This window comes from Nylanderia fulva, unplaced genomic scaffold, assembly GCF_048542155.1.
Source record: "Nylanderia fulva isolate GAGA-0341 unplaced genomic scaffold, ASM4854215v1 Scaffold123, whole genome shotgun sequence".
NCBI lineage: Eukaryota > Metazoa > Arthropoda > Insecta > Hymenoptera > Formicidae > Nylanderia > Nylanderia fulva.
The window spans coordinates 96,349-118,432 of NW_028189443.1; the positions used below are offsets into that span (position 1 = coordinate 96,349).

The following is a 22,084-nucleotide window of genomic DNA, read 5'->3' on the forward strand; positions in this document are numbered from 1 at the left end:
ATTGTAATATTTAATTTAAATATCTTTATATGTTCAATTATATATATATATAACAAAATAATGTTTAATTGAAAGGTTTAGTCAAGTTAATACATTTTTTTTTAGATTTTAGGCATTTGCTCTCCTTTTGAATAAACACTGGAATTTATTTGTATATTTAATACACGAAAAATAAAAATAAAAAAATTAAATCTAGTCGAGTTAATTTTTTTTCCATGATTCGCGATATAATACAGTGTGGCGCCAGTCCGTAACAGATCGTTACTTAATCCCTATCTACGCGATTATGTACGCAAGCGTATCGTATAACATATCCCTATAAAGTTCTAGTACCTAAACTCCATATTTAAAATTTTGATAAAATTGATGAAATTCTAGCTCCTCTTGCTCTGAAAAAAAAAAGGAAAATTTCACATATTCCCGAAAAAATTTCGCAAAGCTCTACGAAATGTAAAAAAATAGAAATTTAAAATCAAATGGAATATCAGCTTCGTGTTTGTTATATATAAAAATTGGATAAAACTTTTTTTTTCCACTTTGAATTGATTTCGATTTTATTACGATACATTTTTTCCGAATAAGGATAGTTTATAGAAGTTTCAGAGTCGCCGAATAGTCTGAAGTTTGTTTGTCAAGACATAAAACTGAGCAGGCCTCAGCCTGTTCGATGCGTTTATTGACAATTGTAAAAAGAGATCGTAAATGAAAACGCGCGAATTCGCAGAGAACGCGTCGATTTGATACACAACGGGGGATAATGGATCGCGCTTTAAAACTTGTTATTGCTAATGCGCAGTGGAGGGATTACGCGCGAGCATTAAGTGCATAAATACCGTGAAATACCGTAGAACATTTATGAACATTTATTTTACAAGAAGTGATTAACGTGGAACACGACACACGGTACACGTTATTGACAACAAATTGCTCGCAGCTACGCGATGGAAAATTACCGGAGAATTATATCGAATATATTATTATTAGGTACGGTATAATAATGACAATGAAGTCACACAGGTTTTCGAATAATGCGCTAAAATCTAACGGATAATAGTTACAATATTTACCTAAGCGTATTCTGTAAAAGAATATATTAATATATAAATATATAAATATATGTAATGTAAAAAATATATAAATATATAAATAAATAAATATACATATAAATAAATATATGTATAAATAAAATATATATATATGTAATATATTAAGTAAAAATACACAGAGGGAATTTTCTCTTAGAATTTACCCTAAAAGAATATATTAATATATAAATATATAAATATATGTAAAATAAAAAATATATAAATATATAAATAAATAAATATACATATAAATAAGTATATGTATAAATAAAATATATAAATATATGTAATATATTAAGTAAAAATACACAGAGGGAATTTTCTCTTAGAATTTACCCTAAAAGAATATATTATTATATCCTGTAAAAGAATATATTAATATATAAATATATAAATATATGTAAAATAAAAAATATATAAATATATAAATAAATAAATATATAAATAAATATATGTGTATAAATAAAATATATAAATATATGTAATATATTAAGTAAAAATACACAGAGGGAATTTTCTCTTAGAATTTACCCTGGAAACCATGCTAATCTAAAACAATATAATATTGAAAGAGTTTTATAAGGGTTTCTCTAATTAATATTTACCATAATAAAAATAGTAATATCTATCACACTAAGTTATAAAATATGTTCGATTAATTTTACTGTGTACGTATCAATATTTTTTATTGTGGTTAATATTAATCAGAGAAATTCTTTTAAAATTCTTCAAGTACTATGTTTTGTTCCACGATTACCATGATTTTCAAGATAAATTGTAAGAGAAAATTCTCTCCCTGTATAATAAATATTTATATAATTTAATTACACAATATATATTTAATATATATGATTATATTAAATAATTTATTAAATAAATTAAGTAATTTAATATATATAATTATATTATATAATATATAATTATATAATGTATAATTGTATTAAATAATTAATATATAATTCAGAGTTGGGTAATAACTAATTTGAGATTTTGTCATCCCCACTTATATTATAAAATAAAAATCGACATTTTTTCCTGTAAATTTTAATAGATAAATCTTGTCACTAATAAAAGAGTCATATTTATTGTGTAAAATTAAAAATAATTGCACATGATGTTATTTTTACATCTGTTTTAGTTGTTTTAATAATTTAACATTTAAATTCAATAAACACAACAGCAATATGTTAAATTAACACATGTTGAATGTGTTAAATATTTAACACAAAACTTTTAACAGAGACCATTTTAAAGTTCATGAAATTACGCCAAAAAAAAACAATTTCATTATAAATAAACATTTATTTCAATACTCTTTTATACATCATTTATTTAAAACTAATAATATTGATTTGCCGTCAAAAATATTTATTTGATATAAGAAACTCTTTTTCAAAACGGATGAATATTTTTATTTGTTTCAAATGTGTAAATAATATTTAAATATTTATTTGAAATAGTTTTTTTTCAGTGTAGCCCTTTTTCCTACTTTAATTGCAAAATTCTTGAAATTGTAACGTGATGGAGCAATTTGGAAACCGGATTCGCATTCAGCGTCCAAAAACCAATTAATCTCGTTCCGGTGTTCAAAAAAAGTCATTTTTGGTTGAATTGTGTTAATTACTTGTTCCGATGAATCCGCGATGAGATTAGATTTTAAACATCCTAGTCGACAATCCAATGCGAACATAATTACTATTAATTACGCAATTAGTGATTTTTATTAGAACAGGTACCGATGCACTTTTTCCAACTTTTAACTACGGTTTAAAAATGCACGTCGCGATTTGTACAATTTACTCGCCCCAATTTACGGAACTGCATACTGAATCGAGAATGCAAACTATTTTATCTCTTTATCTATTTTATTGTAACAAACGAATTATCATGTGCATATGTTACATTCTTGCGCGGTGCTCCCTTTTTTTATTTTCTCGAAATATATCTCGCACGCATATACAATTCGTTTTTAAAATCGTTCATAGTCCAGAAAAATTAGACTTTGACTTCATAAAAATTATAATCAAGCTGAATTTTTGTGGAGACCTTTATTTCGATGTTCTAATAAAATCCTGAAAAGTATCCGTAATTTCAGCCAGGGAGCTTTTTTATGAGAGGTAAAAGGGAGTAAATTTTAATTTTTTGCTATTATCTAGAAAACCATCAATTTTTCGAGAAAAAATAGTTATTATCAAAATTGTAGCTCATAAAATTCCCTACATAAAAGGTCATTATCCTTTTTTCGTGGGATTTATCGTTTCGAAGATATAGAGCGAATTAAGTCTGAAAGAAAATGTACATTATAGTATTAGAAATATTGCAACTTTACCGCACGTTTTACTCAAAAAAGGACTAGTCGTACGAAAAAAAGTATAATAACTTTTTTTGTAGAGAATTTTATGAGCTACAATTTTGATAATGACTATTTTTCTCGAAAAATTTATAGTTTTGGACATAATGGCAAAAAACTAAAATTTACCCTCTTTTACCTTCCATAAAAAACGTTCTGGCTGAAAGGTACTTTTCATTAGAACATCGAAATAAAGGCCTCCACAAAAATTCAGCTTGATTATAATTTTTTTTTGCCCTTTTCAAGTCTAATTTGACTGGACTATCGGTAACTCCAGGTTCTGGAATCTCGTATTTTTTTCCACGAACTTCTCGTTGCTCATGTTGCTGTGATATGCGTGCTTTGATCGCTCGCGGTTGCATCATGTGTGGATTAACTTTAGAGAGAAAGTCGCGCCACACTTTGCCCTGGCTGAAAATAGAGGGATTTTTTTACAGTAGTAAAGGACAGATGATATATTGTACGCGCTATTTGCATAGACCTGTGTGTTGGATCTCCGTTGGCTCTCTTTGTATATTCGTAGGACTATCGTACAGGAGCTATATAGAAAAGACCAATGAAATAAATTGAAAGAGAAAGAGAGATAAAGAAAATTACATAGTTGAAAAATGTGTGTTAAATTTAAAAGATATCACGTGTCCTAAATGGGTCCGCAGAAATTTTTGTGTTAATTTGAATATGTTAAGTGATGACATGAATACTGTGTTAATATTTTAACAAGAGATAAATGCAAATTTTAAGTGAACTTAAAATTAATTTTGTGTAAAATTAATTGTAAAAATTAATTAAAAATATGGTAATTTTAGATTTTATCATCTTCATACTTATATTATAAAGTAAAAAATCAACATTTTATTCACATTATGTTACTTTTTACATCTTTTTCAGTTGTTTTAATAATTTAATACTTAAGTTCAATTAAGACAACAGCAATATGTTAAATTAATATACGAATGTGTTAAATATTTAACGCAAAAATTTTAACGCGGACCGTTTTTAACAAGAAAACATAAATTTTTCTACTGTGTAGACCTTCGTGGCTTTCTTTGTATATTTGGTGGATTATTGTACAGGAGACCAACGAGATAAATTGAAAGAAAAAGAGAGATAAAGAAAATTAGAATGATGACGAATATTCATGATAGTGATCTTTAATATATTTAATATTTGATAGATCGATCATGGTGAATCGAGAGAGAAAATGCCTTTATTTATTCGCACTAATCGAAAACCGTATAATAGCTGCGTTATTAATCTAAAATTTCAACAGAACGTAACTTGCAAAATTGGCCGTATCAGATAAGTCTCGTTGAAGTGAAGTCTTGCGAGTAAAGATATTGCCTCTCGAGAGTTGAGAAGCTTGTTTCGCAAAATTACTTGTTTTAGATTTTTTAGAGTGATAATAAACCGCATTGAAATTACAAGATATTTCTTTATACGTAGAACGTCATTCATAAATATCTGCTTACTTGTGGAATTTTCAATTTTCTTTTTGCATAATTTTATTTAATACATGTATAATTAAATAATATTTAATATTATACAATTAAATTATATTTAATATTATTTAATTATATAATATATTTAATATTATACATATAATATGTTTAATATTATTTAATTTTATATTATATATAATATTATTAATATAATATATTTAATATTATTTTTAATTATATAATATATTTAATATAATATATTTGTGAGTAATATATTTTATTATTTTTAATTTGAGATTTTTTTAGATCTTTATTATGTATATATAGGGTGCTTTAAATTTCACGAATCATCTGTTAATGACAGATTCCTGGGATCATTTGGAAACGATTTTTCCTCAATGAAAATATCGGGAGACCATCATTTTTTACATGTTCCCAATTTTTATATGTTAAATGGAGACACAAATATTGTGTTAATTTTTTAACATGAGATAAATGCAAAACTTCAAATAATTTAAAATAAATTTTGTGTAAAATTAACATACTTTTAATGTAAAAGTTAACAGAAAATATGTTAATTTTAAATGTTTTTATCTCCACTTATATTATAAAATAGAAAATCAACATTTTTTCTGTGAATTTTAACAGATAAAAATCTTGTCACTAATAAAGCAGGACATATTTATTGTGTAAAATTAAAAATAGATGCACATTGTTATTTTTACATTATTTTAGTTGTTTTAATAATTTAACATTTAAGTTTAATTAACAGAACAGTAATATGTTGAATTAACACATTCATGTGTTAAGTATTTAACACAAAAATTTTTGTTAAATGGGGACTGTTTTTGACAAGAAAACAAATTTTTCTACTGTACAGGAATCTGTCATTAACATATGATTCGCGAATTTCGGGACATCCTGTATATTTGTTTAGAATATAAAAAAATATATAAAATGCAAATTTTTAAAAATAATTTAAACAATCAACATGTTTGTTTAATTAATAATATATACATTGTGTACTAGTTCATCAATTCTTATACGCAGAGTTATATTCTACTCGATTTCGCTTAAATCTCATATTTAAATCAGAAAACGGATATAAATATATAAAGTAATATAAAATATTATATATAATATAATATATAATATAATATATAATATATATAATAAATAATATATATATATAATATAATATATAAAATATATAATAAATATATATAATATATAGTATAAAAATATATAATATAAAATATATAGTAAATATATCATATAAAATATATAAAATATATAATATAAAATATATTTATAATAAACGGAAGAGAATAAACACACGCACGTTCACAGGAAGGGTGAAAAATTTATCGAGCTTGCGATAAGAGAAAAGATCTTACCTGTGTACGGTATGAATCTGAATGAATTGCCAAGCAAGGGCAACGCTTTCTAGCTGGGAATATCCTTGGTCGGCAGCGTGTGTTGCACTTCATTGTTCATTTCATTATGTTGATAGGACAAGCTGCGGTCGATCTTACGTGATGTTGTAATCTCGACAGCAAACACGAGCCGTTGATCTCGCGAATGGGAGACCTAACACGCATCATGCTTTATTCAGTGCCTCTTGATTTTATCGTTCTGCAAAGTATCCGCAGTAATAAATAATTATTTACTGCTCTAACTGAGCGATCTCATAAAGTCAGTTCAACGCATTCAATATATATACACAAGATCATATTTATATATTTTGTCATTTATGTATATTTACGAGATACGTGAAACTGTTCGCGAAATTTATATCTAGGAATATTAATATAATATCAATAAAAAATATATAATGTATATAATAATCTATAAAATATATAATAAATAAAATATATAATATATATAATAATATATAATAATAATATATAATTACATATAATACCATATATAATAATATATAAAATAATGTATAATAAATATTAATATATAATAATATAAAATATATAATATAAATATATAAAATAATATAAAATATATAATAAATATATAATATATTAATATAATATTAATTTGAACTAAAAAAAAGTATCACGCAAAATGTCGAATTTAATTTGAAGCTGTTTTTTGTGGAATGCATTAAGATAATATTAGTGAGTACCGGTTAACAAACAATTGATTTATTCGAAATATTCATTTATTCTGCAGTGCATGAGAGAGAGAATAACGCTTTGATATCATCAAGTTCATAAAAAATTCTCAGATCCTATATACAAAAGCGCGGATGCGCGCGTGAAATTTAATAAAGAATATATGCATCGCATCGCGCAACGGACGAAATTAATTTTAAATTTCGCTTTCGTTTCCGCTTTATCTCTATCAGAATAGAGAGAAAAAAACCAGCGATACCCGAAATACACAGGAAACATTTGAAAACATTTGCGAACGCATATATACATTATGCACTCTCGTGTAACGCAGTATCAAATTGGAACAAAGCGCATTTGAAATCCAACGCAATCTTTTACTAGAATCCTTTGAATCCGCGTATCTCCTTTCCGTAAATTCGACGATCTTCTATATGTCTCTTCCGATCGGAATCTCTTTTGTATCGATAGAATTGGTTTGCAATTTTTATAGTAAAGATGAATAAGGTGACGCGGTAGGAGCAAAATATATGATGCGCACAAATATTCGCACGATAAAATTTTTTATATGTATATTTTTTATATGTGCGTGTGTGTGTTATATAAATATATTATATATTTTTATATGTATATTTATATTATAAATATATCATAAATATATTATATATATTTATATTATATATTTTTATGTTAAATTTTTTATATATTATATATGTATTTTGCAGAGCTGAAATTTTTATAACACGATGATTTTATAACACGATAATTATAGTAAATTTTGCGAGAAAGGTTCATACAGTAAGAATACTGAAAAAACTTTTCTGTAAAATTACATGATTATGCTAAGTTTTTTCCGACCCAACATAATCAATATTGCTACTTATGGAAGATTACAGATTATATGTAATTTTATATGAAATGTATTCTTACATATTTTTAAGATTAAAAATATTCCACTGAACATGGAATTAGACATAGAAAATTCTAGTAATGTATAAATGCTATAAAATAATGATATAAATAAAATTTATAATTAAAATTCTAATAAAGTAAAAATAATAAATTTAAAATTCCATCTAATTTTTGCATAAAAATAATTTTACTTATATATTTTTTTGCATATATTTTTATATTAACATGTATTTTTACTTTAAAAATGTGGAAAAAATTACAGTGATAGTTTAGTAATTTTTCCAGTTCTGAATAAGTAATTTCCATTTAATAAAAGTACATTTATTTTTTTTATTGATAAACGATGATTTCAAGAATGATCGATGCGTAAAAAAATTATTTAAATTACTTACCGCGTTTGCAATGAATGCGTTGAAATATTTTTTCTTAATAAAATAACGTTGCTAATAACACTAGCTAATTGACTGATTGATCCTATAAATAGATAAATAATTAGAAACGAACAAGTTTGATATATTTCTGTTCACTCTCGAATGTTGGAATAAAAAGGAAAAAAACAGAGAGAAAAGAGGAAAAGAGATAATATCTAGGAATTTTAAAAAATAGGACAAAATAAATTAAAAATCATAATTAAACATAGCTAGGCTTAAGCAAAACAAAATTATTCCTACACGTCATCCTGCTCTTATTACAGACAGAAATCTTAATTAAGAAACAAAGAAAAACTAGTAACAAACATGTTTGTTTGTCTGTGAGTTTGTGCTTAAATTTAATAAAAAAAAATTAAATAAAAAATTGCAGGGAATATAAAAATTAATCCCCTACTCTATGAAACGGGAAATAATTGAAGCTCTTTACTATCGAGACAGATTCTTCCTCTTTCTTCTTTTTATATCAATGCACACTAAAAATAAGTAATCGATTTCTAGTATATAAATACTACGAAAAAGATGGGAAACAACATATCTCATAAATACTGGACATTTTCATTATACATTACATTTCCAACGTGTCTTAATGTGACATTAATTCTCAATTATAATGGAAATGTCACGGGGAGATGAATGTTGGCGTGTCCTTTCTTTCCGAAAGATCATCGCGTGCATTTAAAAAGAAATAAATGCCGAATGTATTTTTAACATCGTTGTAATTCGAATTTCTCGGAGAGGAAATCGATTAATCCTTTGCGGAAATAATTATCCAGTATATATTTATCTGGTTATTTACCTGGTTATTATTTTTGTTCGCATTTTTATATTTATTCGTGCAATTTTTTTCAATAAATTAATATCAAATTAAGCTAAATGACGCGGATGTGACGAAATTAGCGTTGCATAACGACGTTAGAATCGCGCGCGCCTAAATAACGGCAATTTATTTTACGTCCCTTGTGTACCCAGCTACTATATTTTACGTAAATTACTTTCTTCAATAACAAAGATTTTTATTTCATTAATAATAATTAAAGTGGCATCACAAATAAATTAATATTCAACAAAATAAAATGCATTTATTATTCATATTGTTCTCCTCACTCTCATTTTAACATTACAATCATACGTATAAAATTGGGCATATATATCATGTTTAAGACAATTTTTAGTAAAATAAATATTTTAAAAAATATCGAGATATTAATATTTAGTAAAATAAACATCAAAATCTAAAAAATGTATGGCTTTATGTATATAAATGTATATCTCTCATATTTCTGTACTATTTAAACATGAACTCTTATATTTGTTTTTTTACGAATTCCCTAAAAATGATTCTATATTAAACTCCTATTAAATTCCGAGAAATATCGTGCCTTCTGCCTTCATCCTTGGGCGTAGATTAAAATTGTAAGAATCATACACTATATATCGATCAATATACTCGTATACGGTGTCTTCTTTTTACTCCGGTTGATTTTTCGGAAGCTCGCAAACGATTGTAGCGTTTTATTTCCTGGCTTTATAATTAAAAAAATAAAATAAAATAAAACGCACAAAGAGGGACGATGTTTTCCGACTGAGAAATACAAAGCGTGAGTCTCGATTGTAGGAGATTTGAGACATTCACAAATCGATGAGCTTGAATCGCATCGGCGACGCGAGCTTGTTTATATATCGGCTTTCGTACTTCAGCGGTCCGTGATGCCATTCGATCCGGAAATTTCGTATGACCTAGATAAAACAAACGCGCTTTTAGTGCGCTCCTTTCGCTGTTTGCCGCGTGCGACGAAAACGATTGGGAGGGTAGCGCAAGCAAACGTGTTTTCTGTCCTCGAGGACCATCTCGGGAATCTGCGATTTAATTGAAAAGGGTGATTCCGAAACTCGCTACTCGACACTTTCCATACTTTTCATTTCATTAATATTTTTTTATCTTCACGTATTGTTGTACAAGGGGATGAAACTAACAACCCCTATTCAATTTTTTATTAGAACTGTTTAACAGAACTGGAATCATCATTATCTAAAATTGTGTAGGTATTTAGAAAGATTTTTTTAGAAACTTTTCTGTTTTGTTCGTAAAATTAAATTTCAAAAAAAGTACATATATAATAGTATTAAATAATAATAGTATTATTTATATAATAGTATTTAATAGTATTAAATAATAGTAATATGTATCTTACATAATAATAATATTTAAATACTATTATTATATAAGATACATATTACTATTATTTAACTCTACTATAATAATAGTATTTAAGTACAGTTTAAATACTATTATTTAATAGTATTAAGTAGTATTTAATATTATTTAATCGTATTAAATAGTGATAGTATTATTTATTATTATTAAATAGTAATAGTATTATTTAATATTATTAAATAGTAATAGTATTATTTAATAGTATTAAATAGTAATAGTATTATTTAATAGTATTAAATAAATAAATTATATTTATTTAATACTATTACTATTTAATACTATATAATACTATTAAATAATACTAAATACTACTTAATACTATTAAATAATAGTATTTAAATAAGATACATATTACTATTATTTAATACTATTAAATAATACTATTACTATTTAATACTATTATATATATTTATTCATATGAAAAATCCCCTGAATTTTCGACAAAGAAAGAAAAAATTGAGAAATACTTTGCAATCCAATAATAAAGGGTGAAATAATAATAAGTGAAAATAGGTATTTGTGCAAAAACGTATGCATATTAACATGAAACTGCCGCGTCGAGTTGTGGAATCATACTTTTTAATTCTTCAGGAGGAGAAGAACGGCGCCGGAGTGAGAATCCGCGAGAATATTTAGCTTTTCGGAAATTTATACTTGAGCGTGACATCGTTATTTCATTGCCCATGCATAGTCACGCATAGTCCAATGCTCGAAGAGAATCTGCATATTATGCGAGCACATTGTCCGTTTCGGTTATTATCTTTGCATATACGATATACTTTTTCGCGCGCGCGTTTAAACCTCTCAACTTATTAAACATCTGCGCTTAGCATGCATGAATAAAACATGCTCGGAAAGAAGAGAGCGTAGTTTTCCGCGCAAGACGAACGAGTGGATTGGAAACGAACCGGCAAAAATCGCTTTTTCCACGCTGCACCCATTTAAAGGATGTTTACATTTGTTCCGTCCGACTCGGAACATGTGTATGAAAATACGCGAACAAGCGAAATGCAATAAGGATAACGAAATATTCGCTGCTCGTGCTAGCTTTCTCTCCGAGCAATACAAAAGAGAATCATAAACGAAGGAGAACAGAAATGTCAAATTGATGTCAAAATATGATCATTTTAGTTTGTCAAAATGACATCAAATTGCATAAAATTTTTATGTTATTTTGACGTTTGCAATGATAAAAAGTTATTATTCTGTATATTAAAATAATTGAGATGCAAATTTAAGATGTAAATCACTTTAAATAATATTTTAATCAACACTTTTTATTTTGACTTTTCGAAGGAATATAAATGATTTCAATAAATAAAAAAAATAAAAAAATAAAATAAAAGGAAAAGCAAATAGATTTGTTAGTAAGATGAGATGATTCGTTCGTTAACAGATTATAAAATCTCGTCTTTCAAGTATGTTCTCGGACTTTTGTCGAGACGGTTTAACTTCAAGTGCGAAAATGTAGGCACGGTCGGAAAGATTTTATTAGGACGTTTTTGATCGGCGCCGTTTTTATCCTCCGAAATGAAACGCGATTAAAGTCATCTTATTGACTGGATTTTGGGAGATTTCGACTCTTACACACTTGGAAAATTTGTGTTTTCTGAAATATAGTTTTCATTAAAATTTTGATGTTAAATATTTAAGACATTTATCTGTTAATTTAATATTGCTGTTGTGTTAATTAAACTCAAATGTTAAATTATTAAAATAACTGAAGAAAGTGTAAAAATAACATAATGTACATCTATTTTTACTTTTATACAGTAATAATGTATTCCGTATTATTAGAGACACAATTTATCTGTTAAAATTTACAGGAAAAAATATTGATTTTATTTTATAATGTAAGTAAAGATGATAAAATATAAAATTAAATTATTTTTTACAGTTAATTTTACATAAAGTTTGCTTGAAATTTGCATTTATTTCATGTTAAAATTAATAACACAGTATTCGTGTCATCACATTTAACATATTCAAATTAACACAAAAATTTCTGTGGACCATTTGAGACATGTAACTATATTTGTTGGATTTAACACAAATGTTTCAACTGTGTAATAAGCAGGGTTGGGCAGATATCTTAAAGTATCTGAGATACGTATTTAAATATGTATCTTATTTAAATACAGTATTTAAATACTATTATTTAATAGTATTAAATAGTAATAGCACTATTTAATAGTATTAAATAATAGTAATAGTAAATACAGTAATTAAATACTATTATTTAATACTATTAAGTAATAGTAATAATAGTAGTAAATTTTATTTTTTAAATAATAGTAATAGTAGATGATTCAAAATTTCATTTTTTAAATAATAGCAGATAATCTTTATGTAATTACTTTAATATTAAGTATATAGTATATAATCAGAAAATTAACAAAATAATTGTATTTAAATGCATTTATTTCATTTATTTCATTTAAGTAAATGCATTTATTGCATTCAAATAAATGCATTCATTGCATTGATTTCATTTAAATAAGTGCATTTATTGCATTGATTTCATTTAAATAAATGCATTTATTGCATTTATTTCATTTAAGTATTTATAAATGCATTTAAATACAATTAAATGCATATATTTCAAAACCAAAGTATTTGAATAGTATTTAAATATATGTCTTGTATCTTGTATTTAAATATTTTGTTTCGAAGTATCTGCTCAACCCTGGTAATAAGTCGGGGGAATAAAAAGTTTACGCACCGTCAAAAGCAACGTCTCGAGTTCCATTTCGGCGAATCGTCGACCGGCGCATGTGCGAGGGCCAAATCCGAAGGGCATATACGCAAAGGGATGCGCCTCCTTGGCTGATGGAAACTCCGTGTTGTCTCGCAACCATCTCTCGGGAATGTACTCTTGCGGTCGTGGAAACTGCGTAGGTTCCATCGTGATCAGTGCATGACAAGCGAGCACGTTGATCTGATGACATAAAATCAGTGTTTGCTGTTATCTAAAGAAAATTATCTAGATGATCATCTAGATGAAACTTTGACATCATCTCATTTTTATGTAGATAACAAAAATATGTATCAGCATCTTAGATAAAAAAAAATATTATCTTTATACTAAATTATCTAGAGTAATTTTCAGATAATTTTGGTTTAGAATCGTAGCACATAAAAATATTTAAATAGTAGAACTTAAGCAGTAAACGATAAAAATTTATAAATAAAAATATGAATTTCTTTTTTATAATTTACATTTTTTTTTTATAGCTGTGTTTGCATAAGTCTTAAAAATTATTATCTGGAAAATTATCTAGATAAATTGCCACATAATTTTATCTTTCATAATTTAGATATATTTAAAACAAAACCATCTTCATCTTATCTAAGATGAATTCACATACTTTTATCTCATCTTTATCTAGCTAATTTTAAAATCATCTAAGCACAACACTGCATAAGATATATATAACGAAGAAGGATTGTCGAACATTTACGTTGTTATTGTCTAACAGGATTTTATTTATGAAATTCTTTCTATAAGCGATCTAAAGTTAGATTCTCTTGGCGAGATACGTTGAAATTTTTTTATTTTTATATACGTTGAAAATAAATAAGGATAAATCTGAACACTTTAGGACATGTTTCCAAATTAATTTGCGATCAAAGTGGAGATCGACGAGCAAAAAAAAATAATTCTGTGACTATCAGAAGTCTACGTCCCAGGTACACTTAAAAAAAGTATGTAATATATTACATAAAAATATGTAAAATTACATAAATTATAAGTGTAAAATTACACGATAAATAATGAAAATGTATATACATTTTCATTATTTATTGTGTAATTTTACACTTATTATTTATGTATTGTAGTTGTACATATTTTTCATGTAATTTTACATATTTTTTTACATTGTAGCAAACGCAAGTCATTTTGACATTTAATGACGTCAGTTTACTACTTGTATTATTCTTACAATTTGAAACTGGTTCGACTTTGTTGAAATAAATCCTTAATTTCTTAAATGGATTCCGGATAAGAGCTTCCGTTGTTTTCGTACAAATTTTCGTGTTAATACTACATTATTAGACATTAAACCGGCAAATAAAAAATAAAGAACGAAATTGTAATGTATTTAAGAATAAAGGACAGAACTGAGTTTTGGAAAGATGAATAAATTTAAAAGAGAGCTTCTCGAAACAAAGGACTATTCTCTGAAATAAAGGAAAAAAAATTAAATAAATTCTACTTAAATTCTATTAAAATTTAAATCCTATTTAAAAAAAGAAAATGTGGCACGCACTCCTGCCGGTATCCTGTATCCTCCAATGCAGACATCCGTTTGCATGGTTCTGAGATTGCCTATAGAGACTGGAAACAATCGAAGAGATTCCTTGATGCAGGCCTTGGCGTATTTTAACTGTGTTAGAATTTCGTACGTGATAGGCGACGTTTTGTGCGGAAGTACAGACATCACTTCTTCTCGCAGCTTTTCCTGCTTCTCCGGATTATTCGCGATGTAATACAGAAGGCTACCGGCTATGTTGCCGGTCTGTAACAGATCATTAGTTCTGTATAACCCAACTATGTAAGCAGCGTATCGTATTATCTCCGCGAAGTTAATACTTCGTTTTTACGCGGACAAAAATTTTAAAAACAATTCTCATTCTCGATTTCTCGAGATTTCTTTGAAAAAAGAGTCGCAGCGAAATATCTCGGAAGGAGTGGAATATAAAATCATTATATATTTTTTTTTACATAAATCGATTCCTCGCAATATTCTACATAAAAAGTTATAAGGATAAAAATAGTGAAAAAGTGAATATAGCTTTGTGAAATATTTTATATACGTTAATTTAATATAATTTTACATAAACCGATATGAAATATCTCGTAAAATATTCATTTTTCGATGGTTTTACCTTAATTTCTTTATGCACGAAATAATGAGAGAGATCGATTGGTGGAAAAAAAATAAACATAGTTATATTTATTAAAAAATTGGTAAAGATTTTTTTATTTTATTTTGATAAGGATTTTATACGCAAAATTGTTAAAAAATGATTCCGATCTCCGATAAACGTCAAAATAAAAGTCTCATGTTTACGGTATCAACACCAGCTGTCAGCATATCGAGTGCCATAACGCGAGCCATTTGTTTATCAAGACATAGGAGTTTTTGCAATATACTACGGTTATTCGTATCGCTCTCCGTCGTCTCGTCGAGTTTCATCCTCGCCTCATCGACATGTTTAATGGCAATTCTGAAAGCACAGTTGAAAAATTTGAGTTCAATTTAACAGATATTTATGTCCCAAAAAATAGTGTTAATTTAACATAATATAAGTTTGTTGCTGCGTTAATATTTCAACACAAAATAAATGCAAAACTTCAAGTAATTTCAAATAAATTTTGCGTAATTTTAATGCAAAAATTAATTTAGATTTTATTATTCTCACTTATATCATAAAATAAAAAATCAATATTTTTTGCAAATGCACATTGTATTTTTCCAGTCATTTTATAATTTAACATTTCAATTAACATAACAGCAATGAACACACGAATGTGTTGAATATTTAACACAAATTTTCACGGGAAGCGTTTTTAACAAGAAAACATTTTCCTATACTGTGAGGAGATTGTCAACCGATAATGATTGAATTGCATTATCATATAATACGATGCCTGTGCACGAAACTTGTCATTATTAATATGCGCACAAAGCTACTCTAATATAACATAGCGGTGTGACACAGAACCATTAATTGTCATTCTGCAAAAAGTAATTACGGATGACACACGATTCATTATTGATAACGAGCCATACTTGTATATAGCCGCGCGACACGAAAATGTCGGAGAAATAATATATATATATATATATATACAGGGTGTCCCATTTTAATGTCCCACCCCAAATAAGTTTTTGATTTTTGATTGTAGAAAAATATGTTTCAGACAAAGTTGTATGGTTTCGAGGAGGACATAAGGTGGTGCCATTGGTTTGACCTTGAATAGTTGCTTGAGGGTCATGTAAAGGTCACCTTTAATTTTTTTAATGGAACCACCTAATTTTCATTACTTTTCAAAACACTATAATGAAACATTTTTATCTCAAGTACTTTTTGAGTTATAAGACAAGATCTCCTCAAGGTGACCTTTACGTGACCTTCAAGCAACTATTCAAGGCCAAACTAATGGCACCACCTTCTTTATGTCCTCCTCAAAATCATACGATTTTTATCTCAAACATTTTTTTCTACAATCAAAAATAAAAAATATATATATATATATACAGGATGTCCGGTAATTAACGGACCAATTTTTGTCTCAAACATTTTTTTCTACAATCAAAAATAAAAAACATATATATATACAGGGTGTCCGGTAACTAACGGACCAATGATTAAGGGCGGATTCTCTGGCCAATTTGGAGACGATTTTTCCTTAGCAAAAATGTTGAGAAGTCAATAATTTTCGAGTTATAAGCGATTGAAAAAAATGGGTTTTTTGAAAACTAAACGTTTTGGAGTTAAAAGTCTAACATAATTACATTCTTCAGTTAATTTCAGGTAGAGTTTACTATAATAAAATTTTAATTTGACACTTAGTTATAAAGATGCATAATGACAAATATTGGAAAGTTGTAAAAAATGATGACCTTTTTCGACATTTTCGCTGAGGAAAAATCGTTCCCAAATTGACCAAAGAATTTATGATTGTTGGTCCGTTAGTTACCGGACACCCTCTATATATATATATATATATATATATATATATATATATATCGGGGGATTACGGTAATGACGATGAAAAGTTGGCGAATTCGCAGGAGTTTGCGAGTAATACGCTGACGCGGTACATATATATATATATGGTATAGTATAACGAGTATAAGTTTCAATATTTACCCATTAAGCGTATCTAGCACATGGAAGAACTTCTTGAGATTCCGCGTATTGTACAGCCTCCACATAGACGGCAGAACATCCAAGCGGTACATAAGATCGAACATTTTATGCACGCAATTAATCATTATTTGCGGTTCCGAGTCCGCGGCGAGATTAGACTTTAAGCACCCTAGTCGGCAATCCAGCGCGATCGAACATATTGCTGTTAATTACGTAACGACAGATTATTATTGGCGAATGACAGACGGAGTCCGATAGGGTAAACCAGGGTAAAAGGTAGTTTGAAAATGCAGAAAACTATAATTATTCTTTTTCATAATATTTGCCACGTTCAGGGTAGATTAAAGTATTAGCGAAATTACATAATAGAAATGTTCAATAGAAACTTTACATCGACTAAATATTAATATCACGAGTATCGGTCGTCTTTTCTGAAAAACATCGAAAAAAGTATTATCTTCAAAGTTTGACTAAATTATCTAGAATAATTTTCAGACAATTTTGGTTCAGAACTGTAACACAAAATACTGAAAAAAATTTATAAATAAAAATGAATACATATATTTTTATATCCCTTTTATAATTTACATTTTTTTACAACTGTGTTTATATATAGTAAGTAGTTTTATTATGAAAATTATGTTGTGCTTAGATGATTTTAAAATTAGCTAGATAAAGATGAAATAAAAATATGTAAATTCATCTTACAATTAGATAAGATGAAGATGATTTTGTTTTAAATATATCTAGATAAAAGATATAATTCATCTAGAAAATTATTTAGATGATTTTAAAATTAGCTAGATAAAGATGAAATAAAAATATGTAAATTCATCTTACAATTAGATAAGATGAAGATGATTTTGTTTTAAATATATCTAGATAAAAGATATAATTCATCTAGAAAATTATCTAGATGATTTTAAAATTAGCTAGATAAAGATGAAATAAAAATATGTAAATTCATCTTACAATTAGATAAGATGAAGATGATTTTGTTTTAAATATATCTAGATAAAAGATATAATTCATCTAAAAAATTATCTAGATGAATTATATCTTTTATGTAGATATATTTAAAACAAAATCATCTTCATCTTATCTAATTGTAAGATGAATTTACATATTTTTATTTCATCTTTATCTAGCTAATTTTAAAATCATCTAAGCACAACACTGCCTATTATTCGTCAGAGAGAGAGAGAGAGAGAGGCGCATTTTTAACTTTCAGCTATACATCTCTCTCGTCTCGTATCGTTGTTTGCAAATGCGTCGCGATCCTCTTGTATATTTACAGTGCCGCAAAGTGAATTGCGAGTGCAAGTTACTTTATCAATTCTATTGTTATGCAAGCGAGTTTTATATTTCATAACCCGCGATATTCCATCTCCATATTTTCGAAGAGGATGAGCGTAAAAAAACTATCTATGTAAAATATCTGACAAACTTACATTCTAAGGCCCACTTGTACAGCTCGTTCTTAAAATCGCCCGGCAATTCCAGGGTCTCGGGATTTCGCAGCGTTCGCATCTTCTCCACGAATTCGACGGCCACCTCGTTGATTGGCGCGATGTGCGGGATGACGGCTCGCGGCTGCATCATGTGGGGGTTAACTTTCGAGCGAAAGTCGTGCCACGATTTGCCCTGGCTGGAAAGCACAGTAGTTCAGTAAAATTAGACTTTGACTTCATAAAAATTACGTAATTTTATCCAGTGTTTTTTTATGAGAGATAAAAGGGGGTAAATTTTAGTTTTGTGCCATTATCTCGAAAACTATCAATTTCTCGAGAAAAATAGTTATTATCAAAATTGTAGCTCATAAAATTCCCTACAAAAAAGGTCATTATACTACTTTTCGTGAAATTAACCGTTTCGAAGATATAGAGCGAAAAAAACGCGCCCAGTACTCTTATTCTAGAGACATTGCAACTTTACTAATCGTTTTATTAAAAAACGATTGGTTGTACGAAAAAAAGTATAATGACCTTTTTGTAGAGAATTTTATGAACTATAATTTTGATAATAACCTTTTTTCTCGAAAAATTGATAGTTTTCGAGACAATGACAAGAAACTAAAATTTACTCCCCCATAAAAAAACGCCCTGGATGAAATGAAAGGGTACTTTTCAGGATTTCATTAGAACGTCGAAATAAAGGTCTCCACAACAATTCAGCTTGTTCCTAATTTTATGAAGTTTTGTCCTTTTCAAGTCTAATTTTACTGGACTACAGAGAGAAGGGGCTCTTTTTTTCAGCCATGGGGAGCGCATCGTCGACGCAATTTGCGCGGGCCTACGCGTTTGATCTCCGTGGTCCTCTGTATACTTGGTGAACTATCGACCGTGCAGGAGAGATAGGCAAGAGTGACCAGCATGAGAGAGAGGGGGGGGAGAAAGTGAGGGAGGGTGTGTTGGCGGCGACGGGGACAAGGGTTGCTTCGTCAGCTCGTGTCCTCGTATTTTGACGAATTTTCGAGATATCGATTCGCGTTCTAATCGAACAGCTAATGGAGCATTATTAATTTAACATTTCGACGGGACGTAACTTACCCGGGATCCGTCCGTAGAAAATAAGCGTGTAACGTTATTAAATAAGTTGTAATCAGTGTTTGCTGTTATGTAAATTAAATTATACAGGGTGTCCCAAAATTAGCGGACACCCTGTTAAGAGGGAAAGGTTATTTGGAGACGATTTTTCCTCGGCAAAAATATCGAGGCACCAATAATTGTGGTTGAAAATAAAGGGTTTTTCGCGAACTAAGACTTGTGGAAATAAAATATTAATAAAATCACATTCTTGAATTAATTTCAGATAGAGTTTATTTTAGTAGAATTTTAATTTAAGGCTTAGTTACAAAGATACATGATGACAAAAAATTATTATCTCCCTTGACATTTTTGCTGAGCAAAAATTGTCTCCAAATAATCTTAGGAATCTCCCTATTAACAGTGTCCGATAATTTTGGGACATCCTGTATAGATGATCACCTAGATGAAATTTTGGCGTCATCTTGTCTTTATGTAGATAATAAAAATATGTATTAGCTATATCTGCAAATATCACTAAAATATATCTAGAATAATTTTCAGATAATTTTGGTTTAGAATCATAGCACATCAAAATACTTAAATAGCGTAGAACTTGAGCAGTAAGCGATAAAAATTTATAAAGAAAAATATGAATTCTTTTTTTATAATTTACGATTTTTTTATAGCTGCAATGTGTTTACATAAGCACACTGGAAAAAATATTTATGTAAAATTACATGATAAAGCTAGGTTTTTTCCGACCCAGCATATAATCATGCAATGTTGATACTTAATGGAAGATTATAGATTTGTAATTTTATATGAAATATATTCTTAAATATTTTGAAGATTAAAAATATTTCACTGAACATGTAATTGCACATAGGAAATGTTAGTAATGTATAAATGCTATAAAATAATGTTATAAATAAAATAGATAAATAAAGTTCAAATAAAGTATAAATAGTAAATTTAAAATTACATACGATTTTTGCATAAAAATAATAATTTTACCTATATTTTACATATATTTTTACTATGTATTTTCACTTTAAAAATGGAAAAAAAATTATAGTAATAAGCAAGTAACTTTTCGAGTTTTGAACTAGTAATTTCCATGTAAAAGTACATGGTTTTTTTTCCGTCTAGTTTTGAAAATTATTATCTAGATAAATCGCCATATAATTTTATCTTTTATCCAGATATATTTTAAAATTATCTAAACACAACACTGGTTGTGTAATATATTACAAAAGTCTTGGGGAAATTGAGGATATAGCTTGAGAAAATTACTTACGCTTTTGCGTTCTTATATACATCTTGCGTGATAACGGACTGTGAAAATAAAAATATGCGGATGGGTGGATAAATATAAGCAGTCGTAAAGGAGGATTATGGATGTTGTAAAAGACGGAAAATGCTTTTTTCCAAGGGAAAACAGCCCCTATCTCTTTCTTACCTTGTTCCGAGACCGTATTGTCCGTCGTAGATGTTCTTCCTATTCTCGCGATAGTAATGCATACTTTCCATGCTAATCCGCATCGGCCACATGCCTTCCACTCGATACATCTTCTCGCATAATTCCGGCGAGAATAATAAGATGCTCGTTCGACGACCTATTATACCGTCCAGTTTCACGATGTCGCCATATTGGTCACGCAGCATCCGAAATTGCGTTGTCATATTATTGTGCGCGCCGTATTCACCTGTGTTTTTTTTTATTGTAATTAAATTGTATAGATATACAATTATATAGATTTCTGACATCATTTGGAGATGATTTTTCTGCAGCGAAAATGTCGAAGGAAGTCGTGATTTTTTGTCATCGAGTATCTTTGTAAATAAGCCTTAAATTTAAAAAAATGTATTAAAATGAACTCTACTTGAAATTAACTGAAGAATGTGATTTTATTAATATTTTAATTCCACAAGGCTTAGTTGATGAGAAACCCTTTTTTATTTTCAATCGCTTGTAACTCGAAAATTATTATTAATGCCTCAACATTTTTGCTGAGAAAAAATCACCTCCAAATAGTACCAGATCCTTAAGTGTTGATCCGGTCTTTATGAGACACCCAGTATATCTCGTACTCAAATACTTTCTTACTTATTTAGG

At 27.9% G+C, this 22,084-nt stretch overlaps 2 protein-coding genes across 7 annotated transcripts in view; one reads left to right on the forward strand and one right to left on the reverse strand.

Annotated features, from left to right (window-relative positions):
• The window catches only part of GluClalpha (glycine receptor alpha 1), a 155,771-nt gene that overhangs the window by 64,655 nt on the left and 69,032 nt on the right, over nt 1–22,084 (forward strand). The gene's annotated exons all lie outside the window — the stretch shown is intronic.
• Nucleotides 9,397–22,084, reverse strand: part of LOC114930818 (putative cytochrome P450 12b2, mitochondrial) — a 30,165-nt gene continuing 17,477 nt past the window's right edge. For all 5 annotated transcript variants that reach the window (XM_029302658.2, XM_029302656.2, XM_085479554.1 and 2 more), the window contains 7 exons: nt 21,428–21,674; nt 18,892–19,088; nt 17,441–17,642; nt 15,634–15,790; nt 14,830–15,078; nt 13,281–13,496; nt 9,397–10,080 (listed from right to left, as the gene is read on the reverse strand). In XM_029302658.2, coding sequence (XP_029158491.1) covers nt 9,973–10,080; nt 13,281–13,496; nt 14,830–15,078; nt 15,634–15,790; nt 17,441–17,642; nt 18,892–19,088; nt 21,428–21,674 — 1,376 coding nt within the window. In that variant the 3' untranslated portion in view covers nt 9,397–9,972. The remainder of the gene's footprint in view (nt 10,081–13,280; nt 13,497–14,829; nt 15,079–15,633; nt 15,791–17,440; nt 17,643–18,891; nt 19,089–21,427; nt 21,675–22,084) is intronic.